Below are 19414 nucleotides of genomic sequence, written 5' to 3' on the forward strand. Positions count from 1 at the left end.
CGTCCGCCCTCCTGGGCTTTTCACGCACAACGTTGTCTAGGGTTTACTGAGAATGGTGCGACAAACAAAAAACATCCAGTCAGCGGCATTCCTGTGGTCGAAAACAGTTTGTTGATGAGAGAGGTCGAACGAGAATGGCAAGAATCATGCACGCTAACAGGCGGGCCACAAACGGACAATTAACGGCGCAGTACAACAGTGGTGTGCAGAATGGCATCTCGGAACGCACAACTCGTCGATCCTTGTCACGGATGGGCTATTGCAGCAGACGACGACACCGGGTTCCACTCCTATCAGCTAAAAACAAGAAGAAGCGGCTCCAGTGGGCACACGATCACCAACACTGGACAATTGAGGAGTGGAAAAATATCACCTGGTCTAACGAATCCTGGTTCCTGTTGCTTCCATGGACCCAACCTGCCTGGTACAGGCTGGTGGTGGTGGTGTGGGGAATGTTTTCCTGGCACGTTAGGTCCCTTGATACCAATTGAGCAACGGACATTTTTGACACCTTGTAAAATCCATTCCTCAAAGAATTCAGGCTGTTCTGGAGTGAGTGTATGTTGTACAGAGCGGAGGCGTTTTAAATTCCGTGGCTCTAGTGTATTCTCTCTTCCCTCTTCTAAATGCACCAGATTGATAAACTTGGTGATCCCACATGAAATCAGCCCTACAGCCTCTGTTCCCTTGAACCCTATTTCTACTTGGCAGACACACGCACATAAACAACCACCGAAGGCCAGTGGGGGAAAGTGCATGGCTGTTCAGTAGAAAGTGGGGAATGTGGGGAAAGGTCAGTGGCGCTGGCTGATCCAAAGAGCAGAGCGTCCCTACACACACACACGCAGCACGCAGAGCGTCTTCAGCTCAGACAACACCAGACACCCAGACATTGTGCGCTCCCTCCCAACAACAGGTGTCTGTAGAAAAACACCAGCCTTGCCTGCCCCATGGCCCACACGTGCTGGGACCTGGAGGCTAGCTTACTCACTGTGTGTGTGTGTGTGTGTGTGTGTGTTTTTCTCACGCATATCTCCTCCCTATCTGGTACACAAAGCCTCAGAAGTTACACTGCGTGTGTGTCGGTGCATTATTTTTTTGTTGCATACTCCTCTCGCTCGCTCTCTCCCCCCCCACCCCATTTTTTTCACTCCCTCTCTCTGTTAGTGGTTAGCTGGATCAATTACAGTCATTTAGAGTTTAACAGCTGGCTCTCATCTGCAGCAGGCCAACTCCAGGCCCGCATCGGAGACCTCTAACCTGGCCCATATGCTGTGTCTCTGTGGGGGAGGCTGTTCTATCTCTCTGGGTTGGAGGTGCACTGGGTGAAGCTGTCTCAGCTTTGGAGGGGCCTGTTGAATGGAACCAGGTCAAAGCCTCTTCTGACAAGTGTTTCCAGAAGAGACTGTGCCTGTTACACTGTTACATGGAAGCCTTTCATCATCTCACAATGTGTTGTTTTAACTGGAGAGAAGTGTTTCATGGATCTAATTGGATGTCTCGATTTGTAAAAGGCATTCCGATTGGACAGTCACTGTATTCTGTGAGAACAGCTCTGATTTGATTGCAACACACCAATGTATCCTCCTGAACCACCACCAATTTGGAATAAATCATTCCTGTAACTAATCTGTAACAGATCTGTACTAACTGGCTGTTCCCCTCCTCACCAGCAGGGCGGGAATGGTGGCGCCATGACCGAGGGTGGCTGAGAGTCAGGGGAGAAGCCACACAGCGCCATGGAGGGCACCAGGGCCGCCATCTTGGCGCCGGTCAGAAGCGACGCCCCTCGGCGGGATCGGAAGCGGCGTGTCGGGGGTCCGGTAAGGAAGGGGGGGGTCTGCCAGAACAGGACCACCTCCCCACATGGGGAGCGCACCTCGGACGGCGAGAAGGAGCCGGAGTCAGCCTTGAAGGAACTGAAACCACGCCCGCTGCTGAAGGGGCTGGGTAAATGGGAGACTGAGGGGGAGCGAGGAGCGGAGGTGTCACCTGAGGGGGAGGATGGCCTTTGCTCCTGGGACATGGACTCTCAGGACGACGAGGCGCAGCAGCAGGAGAAAGAGGAGGAGAACCAGAAACAGAAGAAGGGGAGTAGTAACAGCCCTGCCCCCTCCAGCAGCTGCACAGGTGAGAGAGACACATACACACTCACACAATTGAAATACTGTGGACAGTATCATAAACTTTATACTAGTTGATGATGATTAGTGAAATGTTTCACCATGTGTGCTACGTCTGTGTTGATCAGCCAATGACAGGGGTGTTCTTATAGTACGAACACACAGCATCACATTTCACTCTATTTATACTCGCACAGTAAAGTGTTTACTTTTAGACATGGCTCCTATAACTAGTGAGTCCCCTTGTTGACTTGAAATAACTGTGTTCCAATCTAGAACTCAATGTTCCGATCTGTACTGAACAAAAATATAAACGCAACATGTAAACTGTTGGTCCGAAGTTTCATGAGCTGAAATAAAAGATCCCAGAAATGTTCCATGTGCACAAAAACCTTATTTCTCTCAAATTTTGTGCACATAAACTCAGCAAAAAAAGAAACATCCTCTCACTGTCAACTGCGTTTATTTTCAGCAAATTTAACGTGTAAATATTTGTATGAACATAACAAGATTCAACAACTGAGACATAAAAAAAAATGTGACTAACAGAAATTGAATAATGTGTCCCTGAAGAAAGGGGGGGGTCAAAAGTAAGTCAGTATCTGGTGTGGCCACCAGCTGCATTAAGTACTGCAGTGCACCTCCTCCTCCTCATGGACTGCACCAGATTTGCCAGTTCTTGCTGTGAGATGTTACCCCACTCATCCACTAAGGCACCTGCAAGTTCCCAGACATTTCTGGGGGGAATGGCCCTAGCCCTCACCCTCCGATCCAACAGGTCCCAGACGTGCTCAATGGGATTGACATCTGGGCTCTTCGCTGGCCGTGGCAGAACACTGACATTCCTGTCTTGCAGGAAATCACGCACAGAATGAGCAGTATGGCTGGTGGCATTGTCATGCTGGAGGGTCATGTCAGGATGAGCCTGCAGGAAGGGTACCACATGAGGGAGGAGGATGTCTTCCCTGTAACGCACAGTGTTGAGATTGCCTGCAATGACAACAAGCTCAGTCCGATGATGCCGCTCCAGAGTACAGGCCTCGGTGTAACGCTTATTCCTTCGACGATAAACACGAATCCGACCATCACCCCTGGTGAGACAAAACCGCAACTCGTCAGTGAAGAGCACTTTTTGCCAGTCCTGTCTGGTCCAGCGACGGTGGGTTTGTGCCCATAGGCGACGTTGTTGCCGGTGATGTCTGGTGAGGACCTGCCTTACAACAGGCCTACAAGCCCTCAGTCCAACCTCTCTCAGCCTATTGTGGACAGTCTGAGCACTGATGGAGGGATTGTGCGTTCCTGGTGTAACTTGGGCAGTTGTTGCCATCCTGTCCCTGTCCCACAGGTGTGATGTACGGATGTACCGATCCTGTGCAGGTGTTGTTACACGTGGTCTGCCACTGCGAGGACGATCAGCTGTCTCCCTGTAGCGCTGTCTTAGGCGTCTCACAGTACGGACATTGCAATTTATTGCCCTGGCCACATCTGCAGTCCTCATGCCTCCTTGCAGCATGCCTTAGGCATGTTCATGCAGATGAGCAGGGACCCTGGGCATCTTTCTTTTGGTGTTTTTCAGAGTCAGTAGAAAGGCCTCTTTAGTGTCCTAAGTTTTCATAACTGTGACCTTAATTGCCGTCTGTAAGCTGTTAGTGTCTTAACGACCGTTCCACAGGTGCATGTTCATTTAATTGTGTATGGTTCATTGAACAAGCAAGGGAAACAATGAAGATCTGTGAAGTTATTTTGATATTTACTAATTATCTTTGAAAGACAGGGTCCTGATAAAGGGACGTTTCTTTTTTTGCTGAGTTTATTTGTTTACTTCCCTGTTAGTGAGCATTTCTCCTTTGCCAAGATAATCCATCCACCTAACAGATGTGGCATATCAAGAAGCTGATTAAACGGCATGATCATTACACAGGTGCACCTTGTGCTGGGGACAATGAAGACCACTAAAACGTGCAGTTATGTCACACAACACAATGCCACAGATGTCTGAATTTTTGAGGGAGCGTTCAATTGGCATGCTACTGCAGGAATGTCCACCAGAGCGTGCCCCATTGTGGCAGTGGGGTTATGGTATGGGCAGGCATAAGCTACGGACAACGAATACAATTGCATTTTATCGATAATGCACGGCCCTATGTCGCAAGGATCTGTACAATTCCTGGAATCTGAAAATGACCCAGTTCTTCTATGGTCTGCATACTCCAGACATGTCACCCATTGAGCATGTTTGGGATGCTCTGGATTTATGTGTATGTCAGGGTGTTCCAGTTCCCGCCAATTTCCAGCAACTTTACACAGCCATTGAAGAGGAGTGGGGACAACATTCCACAGGCCACAATCAACAGCTTGATCAACTCTATGCGAAGGTGATGTGTTGCGCTGCGTGAGGCAAATGGTGATCACACCAGATACTGACTGGTTTTCTGATCCATGCTCCTACTTACTTTTTTTAAGGTATCGGTGACCGACAGTTTCATGTCTGTATTCCCAGTCATGTGAAATCCATAGATTAGGGCCTAATTAATTTAAATGGACTGATTTCCTTTTATGAACTAACTCTGTAAAATCTTTAAAATTGTTGTATGTTGCGTTTATATTTTTGTTCAGTGTAGAACTGTGTTCTGACGCGTATCGGGATATTATTTTTGACGTTATATCGTATAGTTTTGACTATTGCAATATTGTTTTTGTTTTAGTTTGCTGTACCTGCACCAAAACTCCAGTATTTTTCATTCATAGCCTCATTATAAATTTTTTTAAAGGTGGGAAACAAGCTATGAATTAAAAATACTGAAGTTTTGGTGCAGGTACAGCAAACTAGACCAAAACTAAATGATATATCGTCAAATCTGTTTTCAGCACTTTTATTTACAGTGAGGGAAAAGTATTTGATCCTCTGCTGATTTTGTACGTTTGCCCACTGACAAAGACATGATCAGTCTATAATTTTAATGGTAGGTTTATTTGAACAGTGAGAGACAGAATAACAACAACAAAATCCAGAAAAATGCATGTCAAAAATGTTATAAATTGATTTGCATTTTAATGAGGGAAATAAGTATTTGACCCCTCTGCAAAACATGACTTAGTACTTGGTGGCAAAACCCTTGTTGGCAATCAGAGGTCAGATGTTTCTTGTAGTTGGCCACCAGGTGTGCACACATCTCAGGAGGGATTTTTGTCCCACTCCTCTTTGCAGATCTTCTCCAAGTCATTAAGGTTTCGAGGCTGACGTTTGGCAACTCGAACCTTCAGCTCCCTCCACAGATTTTCTATGGGCTTAAGGCAGGGGTGTCAAACGTCCGGCCCGCGGGCCAGATCAGGCCCGCAAACGGGTTTAATCCGGCCCGCGAGATGATTTTGTAAAGTATAAAAATGAGCTGCAATTTTTCAATAAAATTAACTGCTGTTCCAATTGCGTCCACTGGATGGCGCAATAGCAATTGTGTTAAGCAAGCAAACTGTTTATACCGGGGCAGAGCAAGTAGGTCAAGCAAGTGCAGCCAGTCCGGATGAGCTACTTTGTTTTGCCCGCGATATTTATTACGGCTTCTACTTTTAACATTATGTGCTTAGGCACCCTCATTGCCCCAATATGTCTCTGTCAAAAAAGAGAAAAGTGGATGCAGAGTGTTCCAAGAAAAATGGTCATCCTCCTATTTATTCACGGAATTGAATGGGAAAGCTGTATGTTTGGTGTGTTCACAGCATGTTGCAGTGCTGAAAGAATATAACCTTCGTCGCCACTATGTGAGTCTTCATGCCGACAAATATGACAACTTTCAAGGACAGCGGAGAAGAGAGAAGGTGAATGAACTGTTGGCGGGTCTGAAGAAACAGCAGTCTGTGTTTACTCACAGCAGAGACAGCAGTGACGCTGCAGTGAAAGCTAGCTACCTCATTGCTAATGAAATCGCAGTGGCTTCAAAACCATTTAGTGAGGGTGAATTTGTAAAAACATGCATGATGAAGGCAGCGGAGATTGTGTGCCCTGAAAAGCGCCAGGCTTTTGCAAATATCAGCCTGACAAGAAACACAGTTGCAGACAGGATTTCCGATCTTTCAGTGGATTTGGACAGCCAGTTGAAGCAAAAAGTAAAGTCATTTATTGCATTTTAGGTTGCAATTGATGAAAGCACGGACGTTACAGATGTTGCACAACTGGCCATTTTCATCCGCGGAGTTGATGACACATTGACCGTCACCGAGGAGTTTGTGGAGTTGGTGCCGATGACAGATACAACGACAGCAGCTGATATTTTCACCGCACTCGTCAGCGCGCTGGACAGGGTCGGAGTGGACTGGTCCCGCGCTGTCAGCCTGGCTACAGATGGTGCGCCCTTAATGATCGGGAAAAAGCAGGCGTTGTGACAAAGTTCAGAGAGAAAGTGCAATCTGCAAATGGAGGACATGATTTTTGGACTATTCACTGTATTTTGCACCAGGAGGCTTTGTGTTGCAAGTCATTAAGGATGGATAACGTCATGAAGGTGGTCATCCAAACTGTTAATTTCATCCGATCCGGAAGCCTGAATCACCGTCAGTTTGACAGCCTTCTCAGAGAGAAAGACCACATCTATGGCCTGCCATACCACACTGAGGTAAGATGGTTAAGCTGAGGTGCTGTGCTGAGGCGTTTCTTTGATTTACGAGAAGAAATTGAACAGTTCATGGAAGAAAAGGGCAAACCAGTGTTAGAATTTAATTCCGCAGAATGGATGCAGGACCTAGGACCTTGCATTTATGGTGGATGTTACAGAGCACCTGAATAACTTGAACAAACAGCTACAAGGGCGCAACAAAGTTGTCACGCAGTATTATGACAGCATACGTTCTTTCAAGTTGAAGCTGTCATTGTGGGAGACGCAACTCGCCGGTGGTGATGCAGCTCACTTCCCCTGTCTGAAAAATGTGTGCGCGACCCAACATGTGGCAGACATGAAGCGGTTCAAAGATAAAATAACGGGACTGTTACGGAAGTTTGAGCAACGCTTTCATATTTATGGTGAACTGGAGAAAGACTTCAAAGATTTTTGCTCGCCATTCACCGTGAATCCCTCTGATCTGCCCGTCAGCATCCAACTTGAAATAATAGACTTGCAGTGTGACTCGGATCTGAAGGGAAAATTTTCCGCAGCTGGCTTGGACACATTTTATCAGAATCTCTTGCCAGGTTACCCCAACTTGACAGCCCTCACTGCAAAACTGTTGTGCATGTTTGGAACCACATATATTTGTGAGCAAGTTTTCTCTGTAATGAGCATAAATAAAACAAAGCTGCGCTCAAGGCTCACGCACAAGCACTTGAATCACATCCTGAAGTTGGCTGCCACTCAGGATGTGATGCCTGATATTGATGCGCTGGTGAAAGCTAAAAGATGCCAGGTATCAGGAGTCAAAAACTATGCAACCCCACTTAAAGTGCTGCATGAGACACCCTGATATAGTTCTGTGATCTGTGATATACTTCTGTGAATCACTGAGGCATTGTGTGTTTGTGTGTTCTTTGTCCTCAGAATTTTCAAATAACTTGAGGGGTTTTATGATTAATAGTGACGTTGTGCTTTTGGACACACTGTCCTCAGGCTCCAGCTTTATGTTTTTATGTTGATGTGCTTTTGTTTTTAATTGATTTTTATTTTATTTGTATATTTAACCTATTCTTGACTCTGTGGTTCTTGCACTTGTTTGGGGAACAGGATTTCATTATTTTTATCTAAATTTCTGCCTGAGAAATGACACCCTGATATAGTTCTGTGATCTGTGAAACAGTTCTGTGAATCACTGAGGCATTGTGTGTTTGTGTTCTTTTTCTTTAGAATTTTCAAATAAACTTGGTGTTTTATGATTAATAGTGATGTTGTGCTTGTACTATTTTGGACACACTGTCCTCAGACTCCAGCTTTATGTTTTATGTTGATCGTATTAAAACAAGGAAAACAATCTGAAGTTGTTGTTTTTAAGTTATATATATACCATGATTTTACCGGTCCGGCCCACTTGGGAATAGATTTTCCTCCATGTGGCCCCTGAGCTAAATTGAGTTTGACACCCCTGGCTTAAGGTCTGGAGAATGGCTAGGCCACTCCAGGAAATAAGTATTTGACCCCTCTGCAAAACATGACTTAGTACTTGGTGGCAAAACCCTTGTTGGCAATCACAGAGGTCAGACGTTTCTTGTAGTTGGCCACCTGGTTTAAACACATCTCAGGAGGGATTTTGTCCCACTCCTCTTTGCAGATCTTCTCCAAGTCATTAAGGTTTCGAGGCTAACGTTTGGCAACTCGAACCTTCAGCTCCCTCCACGGATTTTCTATGGGATTAAGGTCTGGAGACTGGCTAGGCCACTCCAGGACCTTAATGTGCTTCTTCTTGAGCCACTCCTTTGTTGTCTTGGCTGTGTGTTTTGGGTCATTGTCATGCTGGAATACCCATCCACGACCCATTTTCAATGCCCTGGCTGAGGGAAGGAGGTTCTCACCCAAGATTTGACGGTACATGGCCCCGTCCATCGTCCCTTTGATGCGGTGAAGTTGTCCTGTCCCCTTAGCAGAAAAACACCCCCAAAGCATAATGTTTCAACCTCCATGTTTGACGGTGGGGATGGTGTTCTTGGGGTCATAGGCAGCATTCCTCCTCCTCCAAACACGGCGAGTTGAGTTGATGCCAAAGAGCTCGATTTTTGGTCTCATCTGACCACAACACTTTCACCCAGTTCTCCTCTGAATCATTCAGATGTTCATTGGCAAACTTCAGACGGGCCTGTATATGTGCTTTTTTGAGCAGGGGGACAGGATTTCAGTCCTTCACTGCGTAGTGTGTTACCAATTGTTTTCTGGTGACTATGGTCCCAGCTGCCTTGAGATCATTGACCAGATCCTCCCGTGCAGTTCTGGGCTGATTCCTCACCGTTCTCATGATCATTGCAACTCCAGGAGGTGAGATCTTGCATGGAGCCCCAGGCCGAGGGAGATTGACAGTTATTTTGTGTTTCTTCCATTTTGCGAATAATCGCACCAACTGTTGTCACCTTCTCACCAAGCTGCTTGGCGATGGTCTTGTAGCCCATTCCAGCCTTGTGTAGGTCTACAATCTTGCCCCCAGACATCCTTGGAGAGCTCTTTGGTCTTGGCCATGGTGGAGAGTTTGGAATCTGATTGATTGCTTCTGTGGACAGGTGTCTTTTATACAGGTAACAAGCTGAGATTAGGAGCACTCCCTTAAGAGTGTGCTCTAATCTAGCTCGTTACCTGTATAAAAGACACCTGGGAGCCAGAAATCTTTCTGATTGAGAGGGGGTCAAATACTTATTTCCCTCATTAAAATGCAAATCAATTCATAACATTTTTGACATGCGTTTTTCTGGATTTTTTTGTTGTTATTCTGTCTCTCACTGTTCAAATAAACCTACCATTAAAATTATAGACTGATCATTTCTTTGTCAGTGGGCAAACAAACAAAATCAGCAGGGGATCAAATACTTTTTCCCCCTCACTGTACATGACTGATGGCACTCTCTTGTCCCTCTGCAGCATACATGAGAAATATGTTTTAATTGCTAAGCCCCTTTTTGATCCAGAAAATACCCTGGATAATATCGTATCATGAGGTCTCTGGCAATTCCCAGCCCTAGAACTCAGTGTCCGGACCTAGAACTCAGTGTTCGGATCTAGAGCCCAGGGGTCGAGTTCTGTGTTTTGATCTCACATACTCACACATAGACTTTCACACTCACCACATACGCTGCTGTCTATTATCTATCCTGTTGCCTACTCACTTTACGCCTACCTACACTAAGTGTACAAAACATTAAGAACACCTTCCTAGTATTGAGTTGCACCCCCTCCTTTTGCCCTCAAAACAGGCTCAATTTGTCGAGGCATGGACTCTACAAGATGTCGAAAGCGTTCCACAGGGATTCTGGCCCATGTTGACTCCAATGCTTCCCACAGATGTCAAGTTGGCTGGATGTCCTTTGGGTGGTGGGCCATTCTTGATACACACGGGAAACTGTTGAGCGTGAAAAACACCGTAGCGTTGCAGTTCTTGACACACAAACCAGTGCACCTGGCAACTACTACCATACCCCATACAAAGGCACTTAAATATTTTGTCTTGCCCATTCACCCTCTGAATGGCACACATACACAATCCATGTCTCAATATTCTCAAGGCTTAAACTCCTTCTTTAACCTGTCTCCTCCCCTTCATCTAGACTGATTTGAAGTGGATTTAACAAGTGACATCAATAAGGGATCATAGCTTTCACCTGGATTCACCTGGTCAGTCTATGTCATGGAAACGGCAGGTAGCTTAGTGGTTAAGAGCGTTGTGCCAGTAACCGAAAGGTCGCTGGTTCTAATCCCCGAGCCGACTAGGTGAAATCTGTCGATGTGCCCTTGAGCAAGGCACTTAACCCTAATTGCTCCTGTAAGTCGCTCTGGATAAGAGCGTCTGCTAAATGACTAAAATGTAAATGTAAAATGAAACAGCAGGTGTTCTTAATGTTTTGTACACTCAGTCTGTATGTACATAGCTACCTCAGTTACCTGAATGCCTGCACATCAACTCGGTACTGGTACTCCCTGTATATACAGTGGGGAAAAAAAGTATTTAGTCAGCCACCAATTGTGCAAGTTCTCCCACTTAAAAAGATGAGAGAGGCCTGTAATTTTCATCATAGGTACACGTCAACTATGACAGACAAAATGAGGAAAAAAAATCCAGAAAATCACATTGTAGGATTTTTTAATGAATTTATTTGCAAATTATGGTGGAAAATAAGTATTTGGGTCAATAAAAAAAGTTTCTCAATACTTTGTTATATACCCTTTGTTGGCAATGACACAGGTCAAACGTTTTCTGTAAGTCTTCACAAGGTTTTCACACACTGTTGCTGGTATTTTGGCCCATTCCTCCATGCAGATCTCCTCTAGAGCAGTGATGTTTTGGGGGCTGTCGCTGAGCAACAGGGACGTCTCAACTCCCTTCAAAGATTTTCTATGGGGGGTTGAGATCTGAGACTGGCTAGGCCACTCAGGACCTTGAAATGCTTCTTACGAAGCCACTCCTTCATTGCCCGGTGTGTGTTTGGGATCATTGTCATGCTGAAAGACTCCAGCCACGTTTCATCTTCAATGCCCTTGCTGATGGAAGGAGGTTTTCACTCAAAATCTCACGATACATGGCCCCATTCATTCGTTCCTTTACACAGATCAGTCGTCCCTGGTCCCTTTGCAGAAAAACAGCCCCAAAGCATGATGTTTCCACCCCCATACTTCACAGTAGGTATGGTGTTCTTTGGATGCAACTCAGCATTCTTTGTCCTCCAAACACGAGGCAGTTGAGTTTTTACCAAAAAGTTATATTTTGGTTTCATCTGACCATATGACATTCTCCCAATCCTCTTCTGGATCATCCAAATGCACTCTAGCAAACTTCAGACAGGCCTGGACATGTACTGGCGAAGCAGGCGGACACGTCAGCACTGCAGGATTTGAGTCCCTGGCGGCGTAGTGTTTTACTGATGGTAGGCTTTGTTACTTTGGTCCCAGCTCTCTGCAGGTCATTCACTAGGTCCCCCGTGTGGTTCTGGGATTTTTGCTCACCGTTCTTGTGATCATTTTGACCCTATGGGGTGAGATCTTGCGTGGAGCCCCAGATCGAGGGAGATTATCAGTGGTCTTGTATGTCTTCCATTTCCTAATAATTGCTCCCACAGTTGATTTCTTCAAACCAAGCTGCTTACCTATTGCAGATTCAGTCTTCCCAGCCTGGTGCAGGTCTACAATTTTGTTTCTGGTGTCCTTTGTCAGCTCTTTGGTCTTGGCCATAGTGGAGTTTGGAGTGTGACTGTTTGAGGTTGTGGACAGGTGTCTTTTATACTGATAACAAGTTCAAACAGATGCCATTAATACAGGTAACGAGTGGAGGACAGATGAGCCTCTTAAAGAAGAAGTTACAGGTCTGTGAGAGCCAGAAATCTTGCTTGTTTGTAGGTGACCAAATACTTATTTTCCACCATAATTTGCAAATAAATTCATAAAAATCCTACAATGTGATTTTCTGGATTTTTTTTCTCAATTTGTCTTTCATAGTTGACGTGTACCTATGATGAAAATTACAGGCCTCTCTCATCTTTTTAAGTGGGAGAACTTGCACAAATAGTGGCTGACTAAATACTTTTTTTCCCCACTGTAGCTATGTTATTTTTACTCGTTATTGTTATTCGTTATTCACTGTGTTAATATATATCTTTCACTCAGCATTGTTGGAAAAGGACCTGTGAGTAAGCATTTCACTAAGTTTACACCTGTTTTCGAAGCATGTGAAAAATAAAATATGATTTTGATCTAGAATTTGGTGTGCTGATGATTTAGAACTGTGTGCTGATCTAGAACTCAATGCCGCAATCTAGAACTGTTTTCACTGTACAGTCGGCCTTTACCTCCATTTTGTCTGTATTTATACTCCCCAAGAGAAGTGGTGCTCAGTAGCCTGTCATTGTTTTCCAGTAAAAAACGTAGGGGCAGATTCCGACTTAGGAATTTACGCCTTTCCTACGCACTTCTCAGTATTTGGTATTCAGACTCTCAGATTCTCATTCTTAAGTTCTAGGTTAGAATACGCATAAAGAGAAAAGTGCATAAAAATGCAAATACGTTCCTTTTACGTACGCTTAACTCGGGTCGGAATCGGGGACATTATGCATACTCAGATTTGTGTGAAATTTGCTGTTGAAGTAAGGCACATGGAGGACAACACCTACAGTGTGACCTGTCAGTCACGGGCTGACGTGACAATGCCTGTAAAGAGAGGGCTTTATATGACTATTACATTACAACAGTGAATTCTCCATTGAGATCATTGTGGTGAGAAGAAGAGTCACTTTGCTAAGTCATGATAATGAAATCCTGAAATCCTCACAGGAGGTCCAAAGACTGTGCAACAATTTCTTCTCACATAACACACTCACATAACACATGGAGCTACTCAGAAAAGACTCCCCAATGTTAAATCTGGTTTCCCTTGACACTGATTTGAGTTGGGCCTACATGTTTCATACCCAGCTGTGATGGCTCGAACAGGGTAAATAAAACTAATAAAATCAAACTTTATTTTAAAAAACTATCTCAATGTACTTTACCATACTCCTCTTCACAACCTTGACACAGCCTAGCTTATAAACCAAAGTTTGGCAAGTAGCCTTAACTTAATTTGCAGGCCTAGATCTCATCAACAAACGGCTTTAGAATGGCAAGCCTTGTGTCCTTGTGAGAGGGCCGTTGACTTCTACAGATACAGATACCCTTTGATACGGAGCGCTGCCTGGCTGTTTGTGTTTGTTTAACGGCAGATAGATCGTTATCTCTAGTCCACTTCCACACATACGCACACACACATGCGCAGTTACATACTCATGCACACTTACCCACAAACACCCTCAGTACATGGAGCAGTTCAGTGTGTCCCATTAAAGGGCTCTGATGGTGTTCACATTGAGCTGCTCTCAATCAGAGCAATCAGACCAACCACAGTTAGACCAGCCAGCTACTGTAACCACTGTGTCCTCCACCAGTGGCCCCTGAGACATCCTCCATGGTTGCTGCAACATAACTAGGTGGAGGTCTGGAAGTAATGGAAGGAGAAACCTTGTTTGGGAAACCCTGGTCTAGAGGGCTATGTATACATTCTTTCCTGTTTTCTCCAGTATAGGATAAGTTTCTATTTCCTACAATCCGGTCAGATTTGACCTCCTCTCCCAGCTCTGCCTACCTACATTTTCCACTCTGGTCAGTAAAGCTATGCTTGTGTTTGCCTTGGCAGGTGGGAGATGGCGAATTCGCAAAGGAACCAGAGTGTGGATAGGCTGTGGTCTAGTACAAAGGTCAGGCCAGTTGAGGTCTTTCGGTTAAGGTTTTTTTCCGTAAACATTGAGAATGAGTCCGACTACACCACGCTCTATTAGGCTTTTTAGTTTCTTACTGATCAACGTATTACACACGGTACCTGGGCTTCAGGTAAACCGTATCGCTGCAGACAAGCAACATCTAGTGTTCCTCTCGAAACGGCGACAGGCTCTGTCACACAACGGCGACAGGCTCTGTCACACAACGGCGACAGGCTCTGTCACACCACGGCGACAGGCTCTGTCACACCACGGCGACAGGCTCTGTCACACCACGGCGACAGGCTCTGTCACACCACGGCGACAGGCTCTGTCACACAACGGCGACAGGCTCTGTCACACCACGGCGACAGGCTCTGACACACCACGGCAACAGGCTCTGTCACACCACGGCAACAGACTCTTGTCACGCAACTTTGCCACTGACACTAATAACACTCTTCTCAGGTGGTGGGCTACAGGCAACCACCATGCTTAAAGCGGCAATCAGCAGTAGAAACAATAACAAAGTGTACTCCCTGTTTCGGTGAAAAGCTGAAGGATGGGACTGGTAGAATGTTACCTCTCTCAAATTCATAGACTGAGCTATGGATGCAAAGACTGACCATCCATGATATCAAAATTATAGTTTATCCATGTTTTGAGGCTATATAGAGTTTGTTTACATTTGCTTTGTTTACAAACATTGGAGTAAAACAAGCTTATATTTTGGTTTCTGATGGGATATGACAGTTAAACTAAGCTCATGAGGCATTTATAATATTCTTCGGGAATCAGTGGGTATATATAATTGGTCAAGAAATGGATGTAGCAACTGCTGATGGCCCCTTTAAGTGATGACAGTGGGGGGGGGAAACACTGGAGATAGAAAACAACACCAGAGCTACTCACCGGGTGTGTCCTGCATGTGACTTTTGTATAAAAGAAAATGCAAAGGAGGCATATTAAGGTGGCAATCAAGGGCTTCACGTTTAATGGCGGTAAGCAGAATCTAGGTTATACAAATAGAAAAGCAAGTGGACTGAATTCTCTGTCATCAAAACCTAGTGTTGGAGTGACTGACACGCATGCACACTATGGCTCTTTCTCAATTCTTTGCATCCTCTGTCCTCGCCTCCTTCTAAGCCTTCTTGGAGAAGACCCAAGGTCCCTCCCTTCTCACCCTCTTCTCCAATGGGTTTTGGGAAGGAGGCAAGGAGAGATGAATTGAGTGGGAAGTGGTCATGGAGGCATGGAGCACCACCTCGGCTGGTTTCGGTCAGTCTGCTCTTGCGGTGTTACTTCTCCTCGTGATAAATTCTTCAGGGGCCTAGGCCTCTCCCACACACAGAGAAACTCACTCTCTCGCTGTGTGGCTCTATGTTGCCTGCCCCGGCTGTGTTGGGTTTCCCATGCTTTCATCCTGGCCTAGCCTAGCAGCGCAGCTCTCAGGTTTTTATCCTAGAATTAGAACAGATAGAATAGAACACCCATAACATGGTTCTAACATGGTTACATTGAAGTGGATTGTCCCTCCTACCTACTCTAGTTCTATGGAGTGGGTAGAACAGCACTCTGTTCCAAATTCTTAAAACAGAATATCCCTCCTAGGCTCCATTGGGAGAACCCTTTGGCAGGCAGCAGCAGAGATCAAACCCCAGGGAGGGAACTGGCTGGAACTCACCAGCACTGGGCAGATTCCTGACACGCTTGCACGTATAGAAACATGCACATAAGCACACACGTGCACGCACAGCTCACATTGCACATATACATAATATCTTTGAGGTATTGTTGGTAAATTGACATATAGCCCAGTCATACCCAGAGCCATAGGAAAACCGAACTGACTGTCCAGACTGGTGGCACCAACAATAACTTTTTAATTTGTAGTCTTGACTCCAGTCTCATCCTTATCTTACGTTCAGCTCTGTATGGTCATTCCAGTATTACAGAGAAATGCATCCAATGTTTTTATATTACACATGTTTATGTGGATTGTGAAATATATGAGTTATTGGACCTTTCAGTAGTCCAAAATATAATACTAGTACATTTATATGAGGAGGAAATGTTCCTTGTCTGGTCTTGTGATCAGGACAAACTCCGGTCCCTAGTTAAACTCAGAAAAGATCCTATAATAACAGAACCTCCCCCTGTCTGTCTTTCCATTTCCAGATCTGTCCCAGACGTCGTCTCCATCGCTGTCGGACCAGCTCTTCCTGGGTCGAGAGGAAGGGACTGGGGCCGGGATCAACGTGGAATGTCGGATCTGTGGAGACAAAGCCTCGGGGTTCCACTACGGAGTACACGCCTGTGAAGGCTGCAAGGTGAGGAAGCAGAGGGAAGGGATGGGGACATCCCAGGAGACTCCCAGATGTGTTACACAATGTTTTGGAGCAGTTCATTGCATAATTCATGAACTTTTCACATTTCCAATCAAATCTGCTGCTCTTTATATCTATTAATTTCCATCTAATAATTGATATCTAATAAACACTTTTTTTTCTTCCACCCCTCTGCTTACTCTTTCTCTCAGGGGTTTTTCCGGCGGACCATCCGTATGAAGCTGGAGTATGAGCGCTGTGAGCGCAGCTGTAAGATCCAGAAGAAGAGCAGGAACAAGTGCCAGTACTGTCGCTTCCAGAAGTGCCTGCTGCTAGGCATGTCCCATGATGGTGAGACACACACACTGATCACCTTTCCATTCCCACATTTTTACTTTAGAGAAAGTCAGGGATGTACCCTATCTGTGAGTATCCCCAATTTATGGATGTACACTGATAGGGGTTTTCCTGGTTGTTCCCAGCGATCCGGTACGGCCGCATGCCGGAGGCGGAGAAGAGAAAGCTGGTGGCGGGCCTCCTGGCGGGAGATACGACTCCGACCACCAACCCCAACGGCTCGGACCTCAAATCCCTGGCCAAGCAGGTCAACAACGCCTACCTAAAGAACCTCAACATGACCAAGAAGAAGGCTCGCAGCATCCTCACCGGCAAGAACAGCGCCAGCCCGGTAGCGTATCCATATGTAAATTAAATATATTTAATACTATAACACTAGCTCAATACTGTATCCATATGTAAAAATGATACATATAATGCATTAACAACAGGTTAGCTCAATACCGTATACATATTTCAATATGATGCATACAGTGCCTTCCTAAAGTATCCATACCCCTTGACTTATTCTACATTTTGTTGTTACAGCCTGAATTCAAAATTGATTAAATAAATACCAATTCTCACCCATCTACACACCATACCCCATAATGACAAAGTGAAAACCTGTTTTTAGAAATGTTAGCACATTTTTTGAAAATGAAATTCAGAAATATCTCATTTACGTAAGTATTCACACCCCTGAGTCAATACATGTTAGAATCAACTTGGCAGCGATTACAGCTGTGAGTCTTGCTGGGTAAGTCTCTAAGAACTTTACACACCTGGATTATGTTTTTGCTTATTATTATTTTCTAAATAATGTCAAATTGGTTGTTGATCATTGCTAGACAACCATTTTCAAGTCTTGCCATATATTTTCAAGCAGATTTAAGTACAAACTGTAACTTAGCCACTCAGAAACATTCAATGTCTTCTTGGTAAGCAACTCCAGTGTATCTCTGTACCCTACACATACAATTATCTGTAAGGTCCCTCAAGACATTTCAGCTTTTCATTTTTTATGAATTTTGTTACAATTTCTAAAAACATAATTCTACTTTGACATTATGGATTATTGTCTTTAGGCCAGTGACACAACATCTCAATTTAATCCATTTTACAATTCTGGTTGTAACACAACAAAATGTGGAAAAGTTGAAGGATGTGAATACTTTCTGAAGGCACTGTAATTGTTACCCAGAAATGATTTGATATTAATATAAAAACGGCTGCATTGGGCCTTTAAGTAATTTCCATGCACTTCAGTTGTGTCCCTGGCCTTTTTCATTCTGTAATTTCAATCCACACTAATCGAAGTGACAAGAATGTAGCCTTTATACTCTAGAAGGGCACTAGAGCGCCAAGGAGCATAGGCTGCACTGAAACGTCACCTCTGCTCTCACTGCCTAGCTCTCCAGTAGCAACCTAGCAGCTGTGTATAAATGTGTTGTAAAAGCCCTGGTTGTCTTAATGCCTTATCACTGTTGTGTCTGAGATCGGGAGGACAGGGCAATGGGCCAAATGTCGGTGTCACTCCAACAGCCTACGCTTTTCATAAGAGTTGATTTACAGGCTGACTGTATGCTTACATTTACATTTACATTTTAGTTATTTAGCAGACGCTCTTATCCAGAGCGATTTACAGTAGTAAATGGATACATTTTCATACTTATTTTTTCTCCATACTGGTCCCCCGTGGGAATCGAAGCCACAACCCTGGCGTTGCAAGCTCCATACTCTACCAACTGAGCTACACGGGACTTGTCTGCAAACACTATTTCTTCCTAAACTAGGCCCAGGCAGAATGCCCTTACAGAATGCAATTTCAAGTGAAAGGTCTGTTTAGTGTTGTTATACTGCTATTACTTAACTAAATAACCCCCGTAGCCCTTTGTGATCCACGACATGGACTCGTTGCACCAGGCTGAGAATGGGCTGGTGTGGAACCAGCTGATCAACGGGACGCCGCCCAACAAGGAGATAGGGGTGCACGTGTTCTACCGCTGCCAATGCACCACGGTGGAGACGGTCAGGGAGCTCACGGAGTTCGCCAAGAGCATCCCCGGCTTTGTAGACCTCTTCCTCAACGACCAGGTATATACAGGAACACAACAATTAATCAGTCGTTATCAATCGAGACCCAGGTACTGTAAAGCAACATTCAATCAAATCATCAATCCAGAGTTTTGATGTCCAAGTTGGGTAAGTCATTGTACAGCCAGGAATCGAATCTATAATTGGCTATGTAACATAATGTAACATTATAGAACATGTATACATGCTTGACAAAATCCCAGTTAAAAACATTTGAGATATTGGACAGTGATATTCAGGCTGCTGTTCTCCCTCCCCCACCAGGTAACGCTGTTGAAATACGGCGTGCACGAGGCCATCTTCGCCATGCTTCCCTCGCTCATGAACAAGGATGGGCTGCTGGTGGCCAACGGGAAGGGCTTTGTGACCCGGGAGTTCCTGCGCAGCCTGCGGCGGCCTTTTAGCGAGATCATGGAGCCCAAGTTTGAGTTTGCCGTTAAGTTCAATGCCCTGGAGCTGGATGACAGTGACCTGGCCCTGTTTGTGGCCGCCATCATCCTCTGTGGAGGTATGTGCTGGTTCTATCATAGTACTACCGTTAGAACTCAGTACTATGCTGCCACAATACACTGGCACTGTCATAATAACCCTAACCATTCTACTATCATAATAAGCTTAACTAACGTAACTAAGCC

At 45.0% G+C, this 19414-nt stretch overlaps 1 protein-coding gene across 2 annotated transcripts in view; it reads left to right on the plus strand.

Moving 5' to 3' along the window:
* Positions 1-19414, plus strand: part of LOC121575434 (peroxisome proliferator-activated receptor delta) — a 47427-nt gene that overhangs the window by 23950 nt on the left and 4063 nt on the right. Inside the window, exons 2-7 of one of the 2 annotated variants that reach the window (XM_041888552.2) lie at positions 1674-2130; positions 16198-16349; positions 16559-16697; positions 16829-17034; positions 18573-18779; positions 19044-19287. In XM_041888552.2, the coding sequence (XP_041744486.2) occupies positions 1740-2130; positions 16198-16349; positions 16559-16697; positions 16829-17034; positions 18573-18779; positions 19044-19287 (1339 nt within the window). In that variant the 5' untranslated portion in view covers positions 1674-1739. Of the gene's footprint in view, positions 1-1673; positions 2131-16197; positions 16350-16558; positions 16698-16828; positions 17050-18572; positions 18780-19043; positions 19288-19414 lie in introns of both variants that reach the window. The other variant, XM_041888551.2, reaches the window with a different exon arrangement.

The sequence above is a fragment of the Coregonus clupeaformis genome, chromosome 10 (assembly GCF_020615455.1).
Source record: "Coregonus clupeaformis isolate EN_2021a chromosome 10, ASM2061545v1, whole genome shotgun sequence".
In the NCBI taxonomy this organism is placed as follows: domain Eukaryota; kingdom Metazoa; phylum Chordata; class Actinopteri; order Salmoniformes; family Salmonidae; genus Coregonus; species Coregonus clupeaformis.